General features: G+C 38.3%; 4 protein-coding genes across 5 annotated transcripts; 2 read left to right on the plus strand and 2 right to left on the minus strand.

Annotated features, from left to right (window-relative positions):
• Nucleotides 1-548: 548 nt before the first annotated feature.
• LOC121962880 (carboxypeptidase B2-like) lies at nt 549-3,917 on the minus strand. The gene is made up of 11 exons (XM_042513198.1): nt 3,807-3,917; nt 3,402-3,477; nt 3,191-3,315; nt 3,003-3,111; nt 2,786-2,887; nt 2,071-2,175; nt 1,759-1,869; nt 1,583-1,673; nt 1,297-1,499; nt 1,044-1,128; nt 549-965 (listed from the first exon to the last, which is right to left on the minus strand). Exons 1-11 carry the CDS (start codon nt 3,881-3,883, stop codon nt 751-753), a joined length of 1,299 nt encoding a protein of 432 aa, XP_042369132.1. The 5' UTR covers nt 3,884-3,917; the 3' UTR covers nt 549-750.
• Nucleotides 3,918-4,515: 598 nt separating this feature from the next.
• Nucleotides 4,516-8,666, minus strand: LOC121962801 (carboxypeptidase B2-like). 2 transcript variants are annotated; one of them, XM_042513104.1, is made up of 11 exons: nt 8,578-8,666; nt 7,508-7,583; nt 7,290-7,414; nt 7,109-7,214; nt 6,863-6,964; nt 5,949-6,053; nt 5,715-5,825; nt 5,532-5,622; nt 5,227-5,429; nt 4,973-5,057; nt 4,516-4,888 (listed from the first exon to the last, which is right to left on the minus strand). In XM_042513104.1, exons 1-11 carry the CDS (start codon nt 8,652-8,654, stop codon nt 4,665-4,667), a joined length of 1,305 nt encoding a protein of 434 aa, XP_042369038.1. In that variant the 5' UTR covers nt 8,655-8,666; the 3' UTR covers nt 4,516-4,664. The 2 variants fall into 2 exon arrangements, with proteins under 2 accessions (XP_042369038.1, XP_042369037.1); XM_042513103.1 differs by lacking the exon at nt 8,578-8,666 and having other exon boundaries at nt 4,518-4,888; nt 7,508-7,775.
• A 1,166-nt stretch (nt 8,667-9,832) lies between these two features.
• On the plus strand, nt 9,833-15,026 carry alg11 (ALG11 alpha-1,2-mannosyltransferase). The gene is made up of 5 exons (XM_042513105.1): nt 9,833-9,914; nt 11,628-11,849; nt 11,943-12,314; nt 12,932-13,497; nt 14,102-15,026. Exons 1-5 carry the CDS (start codon nt 9,868-9,870, stop codon nt 14,383-14,385), a joined length of 1,491 nt encoding a protein of 496 aa, XP_042369039.1. The 5' UTR covers nt 9,833-9,867; the 3' UTR covers nt 14,386-15,026.
• Nucleotides 15,027-16,254: 1,228 nt separating this feature from the next.
• spp2 (secreted phosphoprotein 2) lies at nt 16,255-18,780 on the plus strand. Its single transcript, XM_042513251.1, has 6 exons — nt 16,255-16,393; nt 16,467-16,594; nt 17,327-17,449; nt 17,813-17,920; nt 18,388-18,436; nt 18,586-18,780. Exons 1-6 carry the CDS (start codon nt 16,315-16,317, stop codon nt 18,699-18,701), a joined length of 603 nt encoding a protein of 200 aa, XP_042369185.1. The 5' UTR covers nt 16,255-16,314; the 3' UTR covers nt 18,702-18,780.
• The last annotated feature ends 122 nt before the right edge of the window (nt 18,781-18,902 follow it).

Here is an 18,902-nt window from a genome sequence, read left to right on the forward strand (position 1 = left end):
ATTCTAGAACAATAAACAATGTGCTTTAAATTAATAGCTGACTTATTGCACTCTATGTACAGGCTCTTTGCCATGATTTTAAGACATATTTTGGAAAGGAAATTAGGCAGTGAACATGATTTATTTCAATTAAAAAAATGTTATGTACACACTGCATTGATTTGATCATATTTTAGATTTATTTTATTTATTTTTATTTACAGAAGGAAATTCTTGATAAAATCATCTTCTATAAATATTAGTTTTTAAACACTAAATCACATCTAAAACCCGTAATTTAACAAAACTTATTTGTTATTTGTTACTTATTATTAATCTATGAAAAGTGCTCAGTGACAAGTAAACCATCTGTGTGGGATTTTGTGTGTTCCTCTTTTTGGTAGCTATTTCAATATGGTTGATAGGAATTTGTTTTGGTGAACTTACACAAGCAAAACCAAGAAGAGCCCCACTAACAGACACTGACGACCTTAGGACATAAAAAGTGATAATAATAATAATAAAGCAATGTTTGTACATGGGCATGAACAAAACATTCACACAGCAAGGACAATTTTTAAACTTTAGTTATTTTGAATGCAGAGCTTCTGTATTAGATTGTATCACACTGAGCAGGAGTTCACATTGGATAACTGCACAAAAATCAATACTAAACACATTACTTACACCATCAATAACATAACTATAACACTACAATTATTATATTGCTTAAAATATTGATCTCTCAGCATTGATAGCAGATGTAAATGCTTAGGCAGCTGGAGGAGGACTTGTTGGATCTTGTGTTTTCTCTATAACTTTGAGAGCAATGGTCTTCACAGCAATAAGGGCTTCATTGCAGGCCCCTGAAATGTGAGATGGGGGCAGGAGGAAGCCATAGCGCCCGCGGTCCTGGAGCTCAAACGTGAAAGAGTACTTGATGCCGAGATTGTACGCCCAGTCGTCAGAACCTCCGGGAGCCAAATCTGAAGAACAGATGACCACATTCATGTGTGAGAGACTGAATCAAGTCAAGCGGATTTTTAAAAATAAGCCCTACTTACATATTGTCTTTGCTCCAGAGCCATATTTGTAGTTGTTCCTGTAATATCTTCTGATTTTCTTGACAGCTTCTTGGGCCATCTCAAGCTTTGAAAAAAGACACAAACATCATATTTATGTTTTTCTTAGGTGACAGGATTTGACAAGTTGAGTGGGAGATGTGGCAACATTTCACAACCATCGCTGTATCTAAATACATAGGAACTAAAGGCACTCTCATAAAACACATGTCAGCTATGACTGAACACCACTCACCAGGTCTTGGTGATTTTCTGCTTCCTCAAAGGTGTAGGAGTACGGGAAGAGCAGCATCTGAGAGTAGGCGTGGATGGTAAGGTAGAGCTGAACTGAGTCCTTGTGACTGCGCAGGAAGTTGGCCACGGCCTCCGACTCTGGTTCCGACTCAGGGAATGCACCACAGTAGATCTCAGTACAGGGGTCATCAGATGCTCCTTCCGCTGGAGCACAAACAATAACTTCACCTTATCTGAGACTCCCATGCACGATCGATTAATAAACAGAATGAGGGAGGAAAACTTACTGCACCAGTTGGCATCAAAGTTCCTGTTGAGGTCGACACCGATGCAGTTGCTGCTCTTGCTGTGAGAGCGGTTCTTCCTCCACATCCTGTTCTGAGACAAAATAAAGAACAAATCAAGAATCCAGAGTGCTTTCTTTACAACTGCATGAGCAAATATACAAAACACATATTCTTACTGTTGTCCACGTGTACTTGTATCCATCAGGGTTCATAACAGGCAGGACGTAGACATCCATGTTGTCAAAGATGTCAGTGATGTCTGAGTTTATCTTGTAAAATGCCAAAGACTGTGCAAGAAAGAACATTGATTTTAATGTTTGCACAGTGTAAAACTGCTCTGGTAGAAAACATATAAAATACAGTGACATTCATGTACTGCTTATGCATTCAGTGTGTTCCAGGCATAAGTTACTGGATTGTAAAAAGCTGAAGGTATGGAATATTACACACCACCCAAGCCTAATAGATACTACATTAAATATACTCACATATTGTACAAACCATAAGCAGAACGCATGAGAGATCCATTCTCTAGCATGGATCCCGCAGTCAATCCAAATTGCTTTCTTATTCGGCCTGTCATTGAGAGACAACTGAGAAAAAGAGACGTCATTAAGAATGTGAATGTAAAAATAATCTCTCACAAGTCAGCTTCATGATGGGGATCAGTCTTGGCTTTTTTTAAATAAATGACCTACGGGTCATGGAAAAAACCGGGATAAGATAGATTTGAATTCAGATGACACCATCATCTATATGAAGGCATCTTCTTTGAATCAAGCCATAATGCTCATTCCTACCTGTATCAGACTACGATGGTGTTTATGTGGCCTTGAAAAAACGAACTCTGCATCTGATACATAACTACAAGTTGTTACAAATGCAGGCTGACACACCTTCAACTGTATTTTATATGAATATTTAGGATAGTCCTCTCTGTAACAGAGGGGGAATATGCAATTTGCAAGTAACAACTAAGTCTTTGCATTTAAGTAAACCTGAGTAGAGTCCAAAATCGAGAAAGGCAAGTCCAAATAAACTCTTAAGATTCCAGTGCTGGCCCAAACTTGGCATGCTAGTGGCCCAACATGACTGAGACTTAGGATGAATGACATCCTAGAGTTGGGCCAGATATAAATCATTTTTGCTGGATGTATGCAAAAAAATCACTATCGCAGCTTATTAGGTGATCAACATGTTTACCTTCATAGCATAGAGCGGTCGCTTCTCATATGAAGAGCCAATCAGAATGACTTTGACTGTGTCTTGGTTGTCCTGATGGGTCCTGTTTATCCAATAATAGATCTATAATGAAGACAGTCCAACAGTCATGCAAATGTTTTTGTGAAGTTTAGGATTTTCAGTTTGACACAAAATCAACACAAACTGAATGTTATGAGGCTGGAATCTGATTACATACATCCTCCAGACTGTGATATCTCTCGTAGAAGGTTGAGCTGCTCCGTGGGTCAGCAGAGTCGTTCCTCGTCTGCATTTCAATTAACTCATTGGCATTGGCCAGTAACACCCTACAACAAAATTGCAAGTAAATAATAAAACCTCAATTATAACTGTGCAACTATGTTTTTTTTCATAAAATCAACATACTCGTGTGTCATGGTGTGTTTCTGTAGCAGATCTATGACGGCCTCAGAGCTGTTTGCAGGAACAAACAAGTGGACTTCAGTTTCTTCTTTGATATATTGAGGTGCAACAGGCTGGCATAAGGCTATCTGGGAGAAAATATGGTTCACAATGATTCATCGAGGGAGAGGAACAAAGGAGCACAATCAGTGGTTGAGGAAAATCAAATTTCTACCTCATACTGAGTAGAAATATTCTTCAAAAGGTCGACCTGTTCCTGTGTTTTCGGGGTGATTGATAGCATTTGGTCTCTGGATACAAAGAAAACAAGACATTAGTATAAAATACCTGCCAGCTTTGCAGTCACACTGTCAGCTTTCTCCTTTGAGGTGCCTGACTTTTTGTTTGCATATTGTGACAGAAAACAAAGGTGAAGCATAAAATTTCAGAGGTTTTACGTAAATATTTGTTAAATCCACTGACATAGAGACTTTATATGTGTTCAGGTTCCACAATATACACAGTATGAGGGTGTGTGATTGCACAAGTGCATTATAACCTACTTTCTTTGTGGAAAATGGCAAAAATGTAAATGAAATGTATTTGTTCTATTATCTGTGTGGTAAATAAATCAACTTACTGTGTTTCTGTGCAGTCTCCTGTCTTCAGGAGCTTGTCCAGATTCATCAAGACAAACAAAATCAAAAGAGTCTTCATGTTGTCAGGATCCAGACTGGAAATGATGGAGGTTTGTTCAAACCTTGAGGATAAGGACACATTATTGATTAAAACTGTTTATTTAGAAGTTAAACATTACTTTTTTTGAAAGACGGGGGCAGAGATCAGCCATCATGGCTGAGAGGAGCAGGTTGGTATATTTATGGTGCTTTATTCTCTGTCGTGAATACCTCCTGGTCGGTAGGTGGTGCCAGATAAATATAAACAGTTTGAGAAAATAGAGAAAATAAAAGATGTGACGTTATGGTTATTAAATAGATTAAATAGTTCCAGGAATGAGTCTGATGCTGATTACAAGAACAATTACTTTGCCCCTGTTATTAAACATCATAAAAAGAATTCCACAAACAGACAGAAATATTTTCTGCCTAAGACTCAAGATTTTGGTACCCATTTCAAGCTGGTTGATAGGAGTTTTGGTTGGTGAGCTCAACCGAACAAAAGCAAGAAGAACCCTTCTCACGTACAATGACGACCTTAGGACATAAAAATAAAATGTGATAAAAATACAAGCTAATGGTTGCTCATGGGGATGGACAAGTTATTCACACAGCCAGCACAATTTTTTAAATCTCATTTATTTTGAATGCAGAGCTGCTGTGTTTGACTGCATCACATCACACAGCAGCTTACATTGTTTGGATAAGTGAATGAATATCAAGACTACACATATTATTGACACCATCAATAACATGACAATAACCTTAATATTGATACATGGCTTAGATACTGAACTCTCCTCAATGGCGGGTGTAAATGCTCAGGCAGATGGAGGAGGACTTGTTGGAGCTTGTGTTTTCTCGATAACCTTGAGAGCAATGGTCCTCACACCAATAAGAGCTTCATTGCAGGCCCTTGTAATTTCAGATGGAGGCAGGAGGAAGCCATAGAAGCCATCATCCCTGTGGCCCATGAGCTCAAACGTGAAAGAGTACTTGATGCCAAGATCGTACGCCCAGTCGTCAGAACCTCCAGAAGCCAAATCTGAAGAACAGAAGACCACATTCATGTGTGAGAGACTGAATCAAGTCAAGCAGAATTTTGATGTGAAAAAGAAGCTCTGCTTACATATTGTCTTTGATCCTTGGCCATATGTGTAAGTGGTGTTGTAAATTGTCTTGATATTCTCCGCAGCTTCTTGGGCCATCTCATACTTTTCAAAAAAACACAAACATTGTTTCTTTGTTTTATTTCAAGTGACAGGATTTGACAATTTGAATGGGAAATGCCGCAACTATTGACAACCACCGCTGTATCTAAATACACTGGAACTAAAGGCACTCTCCAAAAACACAGGTCAGCTATGACTGAATACCACTCACCAGGTCTTTGTGGTTTTCTGCTTCCTCAAAGGTGTAGGAGTACGGGAAGAGCAGCATCTTAGTGGGGGCGTGGATGGTAAGGTAGAGCTGAATTGAGTCCTTGTGACTGCGCAGGAAGTTGGCCACGGCCTGCGTCTCTGGTTCCGACTCGGGGGATGCACCACAGTAGAGGTCTCTGCAGGGGTTTTTAGAGGCTTCCTCCACTGGAGGACATAGTTTCTTATCTGAGGCTCGCATGCGTAATCAATTTGTAGACAGAAGTCACAGTTTAATGTTTTCATCAGAAAAGCCAGAGAGAGACTTACTGCACCAGTTTGCATCAAAGTTCCTGTTGAGGTCGACCCCGATGCAGTGGCTGCTGTTTCTGACAGAGCGGTTCTTTCGCCACATCCTGTCCTGAGACAAATAAACCAAGAACAAGTCAAGAATCTGGAGTACTTCCTTAACAACTGCAAGCACATTCAACAATATACAAAACACGTTCTTACTGTTGTCCACGAGTATTCGTATCCATCAGGGTTCACAACAGGCAGGACGTAGACATCCATGTTGTCAAAGATGTGAGTCATGTTTTGGTTTGTCTTGTAAGATGACAAAGACTGTGCAAAAGAAGACACTGATTTTAATGTTGGACCACGGTGAAACTGCCCTGGTAGAAAACAAACAAAATATATTAAAACAGGACATTCCCACCAAGTTAATCCTACATTAAATATACTCACATATTGCACAAACCATAAGCAGAAAGCATGAGAGATCCACTCTCTGGCATGGATCCCGCAGTCAATCCACATCGCTTTTTTATTCGGCCTGTTATTGAGAGACAACTGAGCAAAGAGATGTCATTTGGAGTTTGAGTGTCAAAATAACCTCATAAATCGGCTTTATGACAGGGATCAGTCTTAGCTCGTAGTTTATTTCCTTTTTTTTAAAAATAAATGACAAGTTTCTATGCAGATGACACAGTCATTTATATGTAGGCATCTTCCTTGAATCAAGCCATATAGTGCCCAAGGGATGATGTTTTTTGCCAACCACCCCGGAAAGTCACGTTGCCCTGATTCCCTCATCAGAAAGCCTATGGGATTTTTTTATTGGATTTTGGATCATTGCAGAAAATACAGTCTTTGGTGAACACATGTTTATGATACCTCCACGGTTTAAATAGTAAGATAATCTTCACAAATTAACAGCACTTTCAAAATTTTGAAACCTTAATGCAATTATCCGTGTTTGGTGTGGTTTGGCGTGATAGCATTTTATAGTCACGTTTAGACACTTGTTAGCAACCATTTTTTAAAGTCACATAACAGCTTCAACATTCACAAGTGGGGTATTAACTGACATATTTTATCTTGTAGAACCAAACATGAAAGTCTCCTCAGCTTGTGTTAAACCACAGACCAAAAACCCATTGACTTTTAGATGAGGTGCTGACTCATTTCTAGGGTTCTCTATGGAGCTTATGCAACTGTGCAATTCTCATTTCTGTCAGTATTAGATGAGGGCGATGTCTGTGCAGCCGTAATATACTGGACTCTGCATATCAATATCCTGACAAACTAAAGCTGATTAATTTGTGCTGTATGTATGCCAAAAAGCCTTTTTTAGTTTCTTAGGTAATCAGTGAGTTTACCTTCATAACATAGAGCGGTCGATTCTCAAAGGAGGAGCCAATTTGAATGACTTCAACTGTGTCAGGGTTGTTCTGACGAGTCTCGTTTATCCAATTATAGATCTGTAATGGAGACAGCCTGTTTTGATGTGACTGCAACACAATACGTCCAATCCCACAGTGTGAAGTTTAAGATATTCAATTTGACACAAAATCTATATAAACTGAATGTTATGAAGCTGGAATCTGATCAGATGAGAAGCATACATCCTCCAGGGTGTGATAGCTCTCGTAGAAAGTTTCGATACTTCGGTAGGCGGAGTCGCTCCTCTTCTGCATTTCAATCAACTCACTGACATCGGCCACTAACACCCTAAAATACACATACAAGTCAATGACACAACCTCCAGTCTAATATTACAATTATGTTTTCAGAGAAGCAACATACTTGTATATCATGGCGTGTTTCTGTAGCAGACCCGTCATGGTCCACGTGTAGATGGCAGGAACATACACTTGGACATCAGTTTCTTCTTTGATGTTCTCAGGTGCAGCTTGATGGCATAAGACCATCTGCGAGGTATATGGTTCAACATTGACTCACAAAGGGGAGAAAAAAAAGAATAAGGAAGCACAAAAAGCAATTAAGGAAAATCCAATTTTTACCCTGTAATGATCGGAAATGTTCCTCATTAAGTCCACTTGTTCCTGTGTTTTTGGGGTGATTGATAGTATTTGGTCTCTGTATAAAATAAATAAAAAAACAAATAAATAAAAACATTGGTAAAATATATTGTCCCTTGTGAATGATGCAGAACCCTCTGGGCTTAACAGAAACATATATGTCACAGAGATTTTTCTTGTATTACTGACAGGTATATGGGATTACTTTTGTGTCAATAGAAACAAACAAAACTATTGGAATATTAAACAAAAATAGGAATTAGAAAGAAAATAAAACTCACTGAATAAACAAACAAGAAATCTTACCTCAATTTTTGTTTGCAGTTTTGGCACAAAACTCTTGCGTGGGTGTTTATTTTTTTTTCCGGGGTTACACAAATAATTAGTTTGCAGTTCTGGCACAAAACTCTTGCGTGGGTGTTTTTTTTTCCAAGGATAGATGGCTACACAAATCATTTGTTTGCTGGAATTACTTTTGTGTTAATAGAACTAAATTAAACTATTTGAATATTAAACAAAAATAGAAATTTTAGAGAAAATAAAACTCTCACCTGACTGGCACAGAATTATCACGTGGGTGTTTTTTAAATTTTTTTTTCAAAGGTTACACCTCTACACAAATAATTTGTTTGCTGGTTTTGGTATAAATCTCTTGCATGGGCTTTTTTAAGGGTTCAAAGTTGATCAAATTTTTACTTTTGAGATAACTTTTTTCTTTTGCTTCAATGATTTTCATTTTTATCTCAGATACTAATTTTTGTTTAATTTTCAAGAAGATTTGTTTGATTCTGTTGACATAAAACTAATCCTATCCCCTCACAGAATACCAAGTTGAAGTGTTTAGTTTAACAGGTTTTCTTTAAATATGTATTAATGCCATTGACATATTTACCTAACATATGCATTGAAGCTGTGTTCATGCTGTCTCATACACAGTATGAAGGTGTTTAATCACACAAGTGTATCATAATCTATTTATTTTATGGAAAATGGTGAAAATGTCAAGGAAATATATTTATTTTATTATCTCTGGGGTAAATGAATCAACTTACCGTGCTTCTGTGCAGTCTCCTGTCTTCAGGAGCTTGTCCAGATTCATCAAGACAAACAAAATCAAGAGAGTCTTCATGGTGTCAGGATCCAGTCTGGAAATGATGGAAGTTTGGTCAAACCTTGAGGATAAGGACACATTATTGATTAAAACTGTTTATTTAAAAGTTAAACATTACTTTTCTGATATATGTGGGCAGAAGTTGAAATCATTGCCAAGAGGGAGTAGGTTAGTACATTTCCAGTACTGTATTCTCAGTAATTACTCAACTTATGATCCGCAGGTGGCAGGAATTTGTATTTTGAAATCTGAATTTGAATGGTGAAAATTGAATCTGTATTTCAATAAGTGAACATGAAGAGAGATCTGATTTTTTTTAAAATTTAAATTTCAAAATATGTAATTCAAATTCAGTTCCTATACACATTTTTTTTCTTCTTTTTTTTAAAAGATTTTTTGGGCGGTTTTGCCTTTAATTGATAGAACAGCACAAGTGTGAAAGGGGAAGAGAGAGATGGGGTGACATGCAACAAAGGGTCGAGGCAAGAATCAAACCCGTGGCCACTGCGGCGAGGACTCAGCCTCGATACTTGGGTCACAGCTCTATCCACGGAGCCACAAGGTGCCCCCCTCGATACACTTTTAAATTCAATTTCAAATGATGTGATTCGGGGGCGCCTGGTGGCTTGGTGGATAAAGCAGGCGCCCCATGTACGGAGGCTGTGTCCTTGCTGCAGCAGCCGTGGGTTTAATTCCAGCCTTGGCCCTTTGCTACATGTCGCCCCCCTCTCTCTATCCCCCCTTCACACTTGACCTTTCCTGTCCAAAGCCCCAAAAAAATAATATAAAAAAAAAAAATAATAAAATGAATAAATAATTTGTGATTCAAATTCAGTTCTGGTGACAATTTTAATTTTAATTTTAACATAGGTAATTCAAATTCAGTTTTCTAAAACTCAAATTCAATTTCTAGATCCACTTTTAAATTCACTTTCAAGTTATGCAATTTAAATTCAGTTTTTTATTCTACTTAAAACTTCGAATCATGTCATTCAAAGACAGTTTTTCAAAATTCAAATTCTGATGACACCTTTAATTGACATTTCAAAATATGTAACTGAAATTCAGCTTTCTTAAATTCAGCTAAAGTCTTGCTCATGTGCGCAGGCTGCAGAGGTCGGTGTAGTGCAGTGAGACCTCCTGGTCGGTAGGAGGCGTTAGATAACTACAGACACCAGAAGGAGACACACAGAGGAGGAAAGTGATGTGTTGTTAAATATCTTTTGGCAAGATGTCGGGCCACGACCAGTTGGTTCTCTGTTTGTGTGAATTAACAAGGTAAGATGTATTAGATTTTAAAACTAGTACTTTAAAAATGGTAATGTTCAATGTAGAAATCGTGGTTGGCTTGTTTAATTTCACTGATTGTTGCTGCTTCTCTTGTACTCGCTATTAGGAAGTCATGCTGATTTCTGGTGAATTGTTGACGATATTTCAGGTGATTTAACGTTAAGATGATTATTTGGTTTTGGTCTTTAGATAATTGATAATTTGTTGTTAAACGTTAGTAATTCTAGCTTCGACATGAAGAGCAAGCTCTTTACTAAATTACTCATATGTAGGCAGCTCATAATAGTAAAATACAGTCTGTAGTCTGATTATAGATAATATTATAATATCCATGTAATATGTGGCAATAAGTAATTTTCTTAAATATGAGCTTATTGTGATTTTATATCTGCGTTGTGTCAAGTCTGTAGCCAAAGTATTGGTATTAATATAGATTTTTTTATGATCTTATTATTATGTTATTTTAATCCAGTTTAACTGCACATTATACTATATGCATATAAATAAGTGAAAGCAGCTGTTAACATATATTAGTAGTATAGTTAGTTTTACACTTTTAACCCTGTGAAACCTGGATCGACATCACTTTTATTGTGCTATAATCAGATGCCTTTCACAAAAATTCAAACCTTTGAAATGTGAGCCAGCTGGTTTGATTAATCTCAAAAACATCGAGTTAAAAAGGAATCAGTAACAAGCAAATGACCTGTTTAATGACCTGTTTGCTAAAAGGAGAGAGAATCATTAGAAAATCATCATTTAACTAGAGAAAAATATCAGGAAAACTATATTGAAGAACATATATTTAAATTTAGGTGACAAAAATATTTAATATTCTTCTTCTTGTTATTATTAGTTTATTATAATTTTAGCACTTTTTTAGGTCCTTTTAGGTCTGTTTTTGTTCTTGTACATGTTTTTACGTTCTTTTATTTTTTATTTGCTTATTTTCATTCTTATTTATTTAATTATTTTTGCTAATTTTAGGCCTTTCTTTTGGTTAATTCTTGTAAATTTTGGAGTTATTTCTTGTTAAGTTACTCATCACCTTCTTTCCATGTTTTTGAAAGAAATCAAGCCAAAAGTTACAAGTAGGTAAAAGACAAGGAGGTAATGACCAAAATAAATAAATAAATAACAATAATACATTTTTCTTTTCTGTAATCTAATTTTGAATACATAATTATGACAATTATAAATAAATTATCTTGATATTTTCCCAAGTTATTTGTTAATTTTCTTACGATTTTCTTCCTCTATCTCTCTTTTTAAAACTAAAGTCATTTTCTTGTCACTTTTTTGCAATTTGCAGAACAATGCATGCCAAGTTATGTCAAACTCATTTTTTCACATTTCATAAATTTAAATGCTTGTAAAAGGCATCTGAACGCAGCACAAGAAAACTGATGTCGATCCACGCTGTGCAGGATTTAGTGGATTGAACACAATGATTCTTATTATCAGGTGATTCTAAAATAATGAAAACATGGTTATGAATATCAATCATTTTTGCCAAAATATGCCCCAAAATCCTAAACACTGAACCTTTTATTCAAGTAGCTTTAATATTTCCTCTGCCCCCCTTTGTGCTTTTCTTTTTCTTTAAAAGCCCCTAACAACTTTGCTTGTGAAAACTACCATATCAATAAAATCTGCTTGTTAATTACATAGAGCTCACCATGTTGTCCGTCTGTGTCTCAGGTTGTTGTGGAAGTTGCTGCTGCCGCTGGTGTTTCTGTGCGTGCTGTTGATCGCCGTCCTGGTCCTGCTGGTGCTGGCGGTGCGCTTCTGGCTTCAGAGCAGCAGGAACGCTCGGCGGGCGAGGGACGGACGGCCCACGGTGGCCTTCTTCCACCCCTACTGCAATGCAGGTGGTGGGGGAGAGAGGGTGCTCTGGTGTGCTATCAGGGCGCTGCAGAACAGGTGATTTAGTCATTTTATTCGGTATTTTTCCAACTTGTTACAGATTTCCTGCATTTTCCAAAACATACTCACATTCTATACTTATTTGCACAGGTACGTGGACATCAATTTCGTGGTGTACACAGGTGACCTGGGAGTGACCGGCCAGCAGATCCTGGATGGAGCACGACGTCGATTCAACATCGTGCTCCCCCGCCCGGTTCAGTTTGTGTTCCTGAGGCACCGGCTGTTGGTGGAGCCCGGCCTGTTTCCTCACTTCACCCTGCTGGGACAGAGCGTGGGCTCCATCTTCCTGGGATGGGAGGCGCTGACCGAGTTTGTCCCAGACCTGTACATCGACTCCATGGGCTACGCCTTCACTCTGCCTCTGTTCCGCTACTTGGGAGGCTGCAGCGTGGGGAGTTATGTGCACTACCCCACCATCAGCACTGACATGCTGTCTGTGGTGAGAGAGAGGAACCCCAGGTAATAACTGTGTTTTTACCAAATGTGTTGAGAACACATCATATGCTATTTTCTTCTATTTTGTGAAGTAACATTAATCTATGTAGTCTGATCATAAGCATTTCTCAAAATACCACTGAATCATGTACAGTTTCCTCCACATTCATACAGAATACAATCAACAAGGCATAAAAAATTGAACTTTATCAACCTCTGTTGGTAACCAGAAGTAAGTGCAGCAACACTTACAGCACGAGTCACCTGTAATAAAAGCAGAGGACCAAATAATGGGTTGAATTCCAAAAGGTGGCCATCTTGACTTCTCTGTGTTTAAACATTTACCTTTCTAGCTTTTGTTTTTGGGTTTTCCATCCATCCATTCAATCGTCTATCCCTCAGATTCTCATGAATGCAATATCTTAAGAACGCTTTGGGGGAATTTTTCTCAATTTGGCAAAAATGTCCATGTGGACTCAGTGATTAACGGATCAGATTTTCGATCAATCCTCAAAGGATTTCTTTATTTTTTAAAGATTTGGCACAAAGTCCACTTTGAGTGGAAGTTGAATGACTTTGGGGTGACTGGCCATTTAATTCATAACTTAAACTTGCTAACTCATCATATAATGATGTCCCAGGTTCAACAACCCAGACTACGTGACCAACAGTCTGTTCCTGAGTGCCTTCAAGGTGGTCTACTACTGCCTGTTCGCTCTGCTTTACGGCATGGCTGGCTCCTGCAGCGACCTCATCATGGTCAACTCCTCCTGGACCCTCGATCACATCCTGTCGCTGTGGCGCGCCCCCAACCGCACCTGCGTTGTCTACCCGCCTTGTGACGTCAGCGCGTTCCTGGACATCCCACTGGAGGAGGACAGGGACAGGAAGTGCCACTCGATCGTGTCCATTGGGCAGTTCAGGCCAGAGAAGGACCACAGGCTGCAGATCAGAGCCTTCAAGAAGGTGCTGGACAGGAGGAGGGAGGGAGCGGGTGGCAGGGAGGCGCTGAAGATGGTTCTGATTGGCGGATGCAGGAACCAGGAGGACGAGGACAGGGTGCTCATGTTGAGGGGGCTGTGCCAGGAGCTCGGTGTGGCCGACAGGGTGGAGTTTAAACTGAACGTGCCCTTCGATGAGCTAAAGAGAGAGATGGGAGAAGCCACCATCGGACTGCACACCATGTGGAACGAACACTTTGGAATAGGTAAGAAATTTAAGGTTATGTTTACATTATGTTATTTAATAAGCAGGGTTCCCACAGACCTAGAAAACCCAAAAAGGCCATGAAATTTCACAGTCACAGGCCTTGAAAAGTAATGGAACAAGTAAAAAATCATTGAAAGTTTTGAAAAAAATCATGTAATTATGTTGTGTGTAATAAATGAATCTACATTAATGTAACATAGCAGTGAATATGTTTTCTGTAGATGACGACGTAACGTAGCTTTAATGTGCCTTCCAAACCAGCAATATGTTTGGCAAGTTTTATAGAAAACAGATTTTTTTTATTGTTTGGAAAGCAAGTTTCTTGAAAAGTTGCCAAAATGACACCACTTAAGATAGTCAGACTGTGAAAACAGAAACAATTGTTGGATCTTTCAAATTTCTAAACACATCATTGGGAACTATGAAATTATGTTTGAATCTTATATGTTTGAAAAATGCTGGGCAAGTGGGGCAAGGGAAAATAATATATTTGGGGTCCTTGAAAAAACTATTTTGGGTCCTTGAAAAGTCTGTTTTGATATGTTATCCATGAAAATGTGGTGGAACCCTGTCGACAGTGCTTTTCTTCCCCCCCCCTTCAGGCGTGGTGGAGTGTATGGCAGCAGGAAAGGTCATTCTGGCGCACAAGTCTGGCGGTCCCAAGCTGGACATTGTGGTACCATTCGAGGGAGGACAGACAGGCTTCCTTGCTGAGGACGAGGACAGTTACGCGGAGGCTATAGAGAAGATCTTGACACTGCCGCCTGCCAACCGGATGGACATCAGACGCAACGCACGTCAGTCCGTGGCTCGATTCTCAGATCAGGAGTTTGAAGCCAGCTTCCTTGCTGCAATGGAGCCTCTGATGGGGACACTTGAACGATGAGACGAGGACTAAGTCTTTGTGTGCGTGTACAGTTAACGGGATAGTAGCTGTTTGCCACTTTGAGCACCTTTATAATGATGCAGGACTGAATTTACGCTGTAGGACTGGTGACAATATCTGATTATTACTGATGCAGAGATGGTCGAGGGCTGTTGGAATTACTCTGCTTTTTGTTTTTTTTCACTGGTGAGTCAAGAAAGTTTTCTCAGAAGAATGTCCGAGCACAGTTTAAATATATGACGCGATATCAGAGTTTTTTTCAGGTGAATTTAGGTACAGATAGAATCTAATTCTGACCAGGCAGCAGTGACAATATCAGGTCTTTGCCTCTTAGTCCAGCTACAGAAAATTGTGTTGTTCTGTTAAAGTTGTGTTTGTTAATACTAGATTATCCTGTGAAATTACAGTTCAAGTTAATTTCTTACAGGACACATTCCTTGTCAGTAGTTTAATTAAGAAGAAATGCATTTATATTTAATATGGTAAAAATGGCTGAGGGGAACAAATCAGACATCTGAGCAATGTAACGGGACTAAACGCAAACATATTTATTGTTTACAAGAACAAGAACTCTCTACATGCCCAAAATGTGAAGTATTTTTGATATTATGAATGTAATAAAGATATGACGGGAGGAAAGCTCATTGATGCTGCATTGATGTAGTTTCTTGACTTATCAATTAATTGTTCTAGTCTTTTTAATGTTTAACCAACAGCCCACAAAGAAAAGAAGCAAATATTCACATTTGAGCTGAAAAACTGAAGCTTAATCACAAAACTGATACATCACTGAGGTGATATGTTCATCGTGGTAATTGTACCTACATAGTCTCATGTAATTTCTCACCTACTGCTTTAATTTAGGTGAAATTTGAAGTAATAATGTCCTGATATCTGCCCTACACATCAAAGCAATATGAATATCAGAATATGTTTTTTTTTTTAAAACCAAACTAGAGACTTTTAATACATTAACACCTGGATCGACATCAGTTTTCTTCCACTGCGTTCAGACGCTTGTTAATAGCATTTAATCACTTCAACCTGATAAAATTGCTTTGATTACTTTCAAGAACATGGAAAAAACATAATGAGCAACTTGGCAAGAAATGTCTCATTTATATTTGTGGAGATATATCAGAAATAAAAAAAAATATACTCATTAAACATTTGAAACCTGGGCATATTAGAAGAAATGACCAAAAAACAAAAAAAAGAAAGGCAGAGAGAAAGACAGAAACATGGAAACTACATAGAAAATATGCTTTTATATATATATGTATGTATATATATCAACATATGTATATATTACAAGAGGTGTCTGAACACAGCAAAAGAAAAGTGATGTAAATCCAGGTTTTTTAAAATCCTATGGAGCTCCTCTTACAATGTTAAACCAGACACTCCAAGCTCTACTGTTAGCACTGGTAAAGATTTTATACAGGTTTTTTTAAAGTCACTGTCATTTCCATACTTTCCATCCAATCTGTAATTTCCTACAACTTCTACGATACAAACCAGCCCACCTTCTTAACTTAAACAAACAAACAAAAAAAAAAAAAACGGTTTTGGACTGTAAAAAGTCAATCAATACCCTCTAAAATGTGCAGGAGACATGTCCCCCCTGTAAATTATGCCCCTGTGGAAATTAATTGAATTTAACTGATGAATTACAGTGGCCCAAGTTTATCAAATAGTGGGTCTGAATAAAAGTCATCTGATGTCAGCTCTTATCACAGTGCCCATTTCATCCGGGGCATCACCCTGAGATCAATAGTGCTGAACAAAGGTCAGCAGCTATTACGTGAAGGAGGCACACAGACAGACAGAGCAGGGAGTTCTTTTAGGGGTTATTGAGGGTAAGGGGCGGTGCATTAGGGTGCTACCACAAAATCTGAACGTATTTAGAGGCAGGTAAAGGAAGGACTGATGCATTTTGTCCTGTTGTTCGTCAAGATGAAGTCCTACGTGTTCCTCTCGGCCCTGCTGCTGGCTTTGAGATGCTCAGGTGGGTGTTTTTATACATTTATCACTTCAGAATGTCGATATACTCAGCAACTTTCACATCTTTGTCCCTGCAGGAGCTCCTCTGTACAACTCTGAGCTGCAGGCTGTGGCTAACAGGGGTCTTGGAGCAGCTCTGGCTGAAGCCAACTCTGTGTACGCTGTCAGCCATCTATACAGGGTCACTCATGGCTCAGTGTCAAGGGTGAGCAATCTTAAAGATATGTTTATTTACAGCACCCATTTTACCTGGCTACATTTTCAAAGCTGCCAAATGGTATCAGGATAGTAATATTATCAAACTTAAAGATTTTTCAAATTTCTAATGCTTGCAAAAAATTTACATTTTTTTTTTACTACTCTCCATAATTTTATCTACAGGCTTCATTTAAGTTTTAAACAGATCACTAATCTGATCGTTATTCTGAAATTGGCCATTGTGCATTATGAGCGCTTTTCCTTTTGGTACTGTAAGTATGTTTTCATGCTAATACTTATGAATGCAGAACTTTTACTCATGACAGTATTTTTACACAGTATGATTGCCACTTTGACTTTTTTTTACTTCTCTGACTCTATAGCAAGTAAAGGAAAAAAATAATTATAACAGAGGTGAATTATCTGATGTTTTATGTATTTTAACAAACATTACAATTAATTAATTTTAATTACATTTAATTTTTTTTTTACAATATTTTTATTGTTTTTTATTTGTAGGTTTTTATGTAATGTTTGTTTTTAACAATGTTTTAATTGGGTTTTAAAATGTTAACAAACATTACATATTAATCAAATGTCTGTCTTGGCACAGTATACCATCAGATAAATAGGCAAGTAAATAAAAACATACAGCAGAGGTCAGAAGATCAGAGTACCTCTTCCATCACTGGTATAGCAGTCGTCCTTTGGATTATGACAAATGTCACTTGTATTCCAGGTCATTCCTGTGGGCCTGAACACCGCTGACCTGATGATGGCGTTTAGTATTAAAGAGACGCAGTGCGCCAAGGCTTCCAGAAGTGACCCCCAGATGTGTGCCTTCAAACCTGGCTTCTTTGTGGTGAGACATTTATCATTATAAGTGAAAAAAGTAACGCGGGCTGATTATTTTGATGGTTTGTTTCAGTTTGGGTTGGAGTATAAGCCAGAAGCTGTAATGTAATGCTGGACTATTGACTGTTTAATATGTCATGTACCTGCATTTGACTTTCGGACATGCAGTAGGCATCATATCTCAATTCTTGGTAGGCGACATGTTGACAGGATGATGCAGCCCACTGTTTACATTGGCACCAACCTACTGGAACAATGTGTGTTGATCAGATTTGTTTTGCAATGCTGCAGAGACTTTATATTTACATGATGCAGAACATTGAAAAAAAAATACCAGCCTCACCTCATTTCATCTCAATCTTCACTTTAGTCATCCCTCTACTGCTCCAGCCGGGTCCGAATGACGGCCACCACAGCCCAGGTGCTTTCTATCAGATGTGGCCGCGACTCGAGCTCCAGCTCAGAGTCCAGTGAGGAGGTGAGGACACAGAGAGGAGTGGGTGGGATAGAATAGCAGTGCTCTCATTTTAATCTTATTTCTTAAATCTTTTTAGTTTGAGTCATAGCAAATTATTTGACTTAAAAAAGTGAAAAATTACAGGTATTATTTCTAAGTTTTCCACTGAGTAAGTACAGCAAACTAACTTTAAAGCAATAGTTCAGTTTTTTTTAACATGGGGTTGCATGGGGTACCAGTCAATAAACAGTAACATACATACATTAGATGTCAGTCAGCAAGCCTCTGGTTTTAGAGAAGCAGGCTGGAGTCTGACAAGGAAGCTCAGCAATGTCCTGCTGGAGATGTGGTCAGCAACAAGACATACTTTAGCCACCTAAAAAATCTTTACCCTTACCCTAAATTAATATAATAAATAATAATGAATCAGTATGAGCAACAATATCATTATGGTGTATGTGAATAATACCAATGCTTTGATTCCACAGAGGTTCTCAAGAGGGAGACACCAGTTCAACATCCCATTTGTGAACAGAGGTAAACACCAGTATAGTGCATTGCAATCAGTTACTGAAGTGTTGAAATATAGATTATGCTGATGGTATCCTTCAGTGTTTACATATACATTCACCAGTGTGATAATATTCAGACGTGTAACTAACCAGAGCCCTAATTTCCTCCAACAGAGCCGGCTCCTGCACCACCTCCGACGTCTCCTCCCGTTCAGCCTAACTTCTCCTTCAACGGCCAGATGACAGACGTCCAGCCCAGAGGAGATGTTTTCAACAACTTCCTGGTGTGAAAGTAGAGCTCGCTCTGGAAACATTTTGGTGCTGATCAGAAGACAAACTTGAATTAAAGACAGAATTTGCACGTTTTGATTTTGATTTTGATTATTGTCTCTTTTTTATCTTTAGTTGGGAAACACATTTTAACCAGTAATTCATGACTTTTTAAGAGTTCAGTCTTCATAATATAATTTAGTGTATTTGGCTCCTAATTG

This window comes from Plectropomus leopardus, chromosome 24, assembly GCF_008729295.1.
Source record: "Plectropomus leopardus isolate mb chromosome 24, YSFRI_Pleo_2.0, whole genome shotgun sequence".
Taxonomy (NCBI): domain Eukaryota; kingdom Metazoa; phylum Chordata; class Actinopteri; order Perciformes; family Serranidae; genus Plectropomus; species Plectropomus leopardus.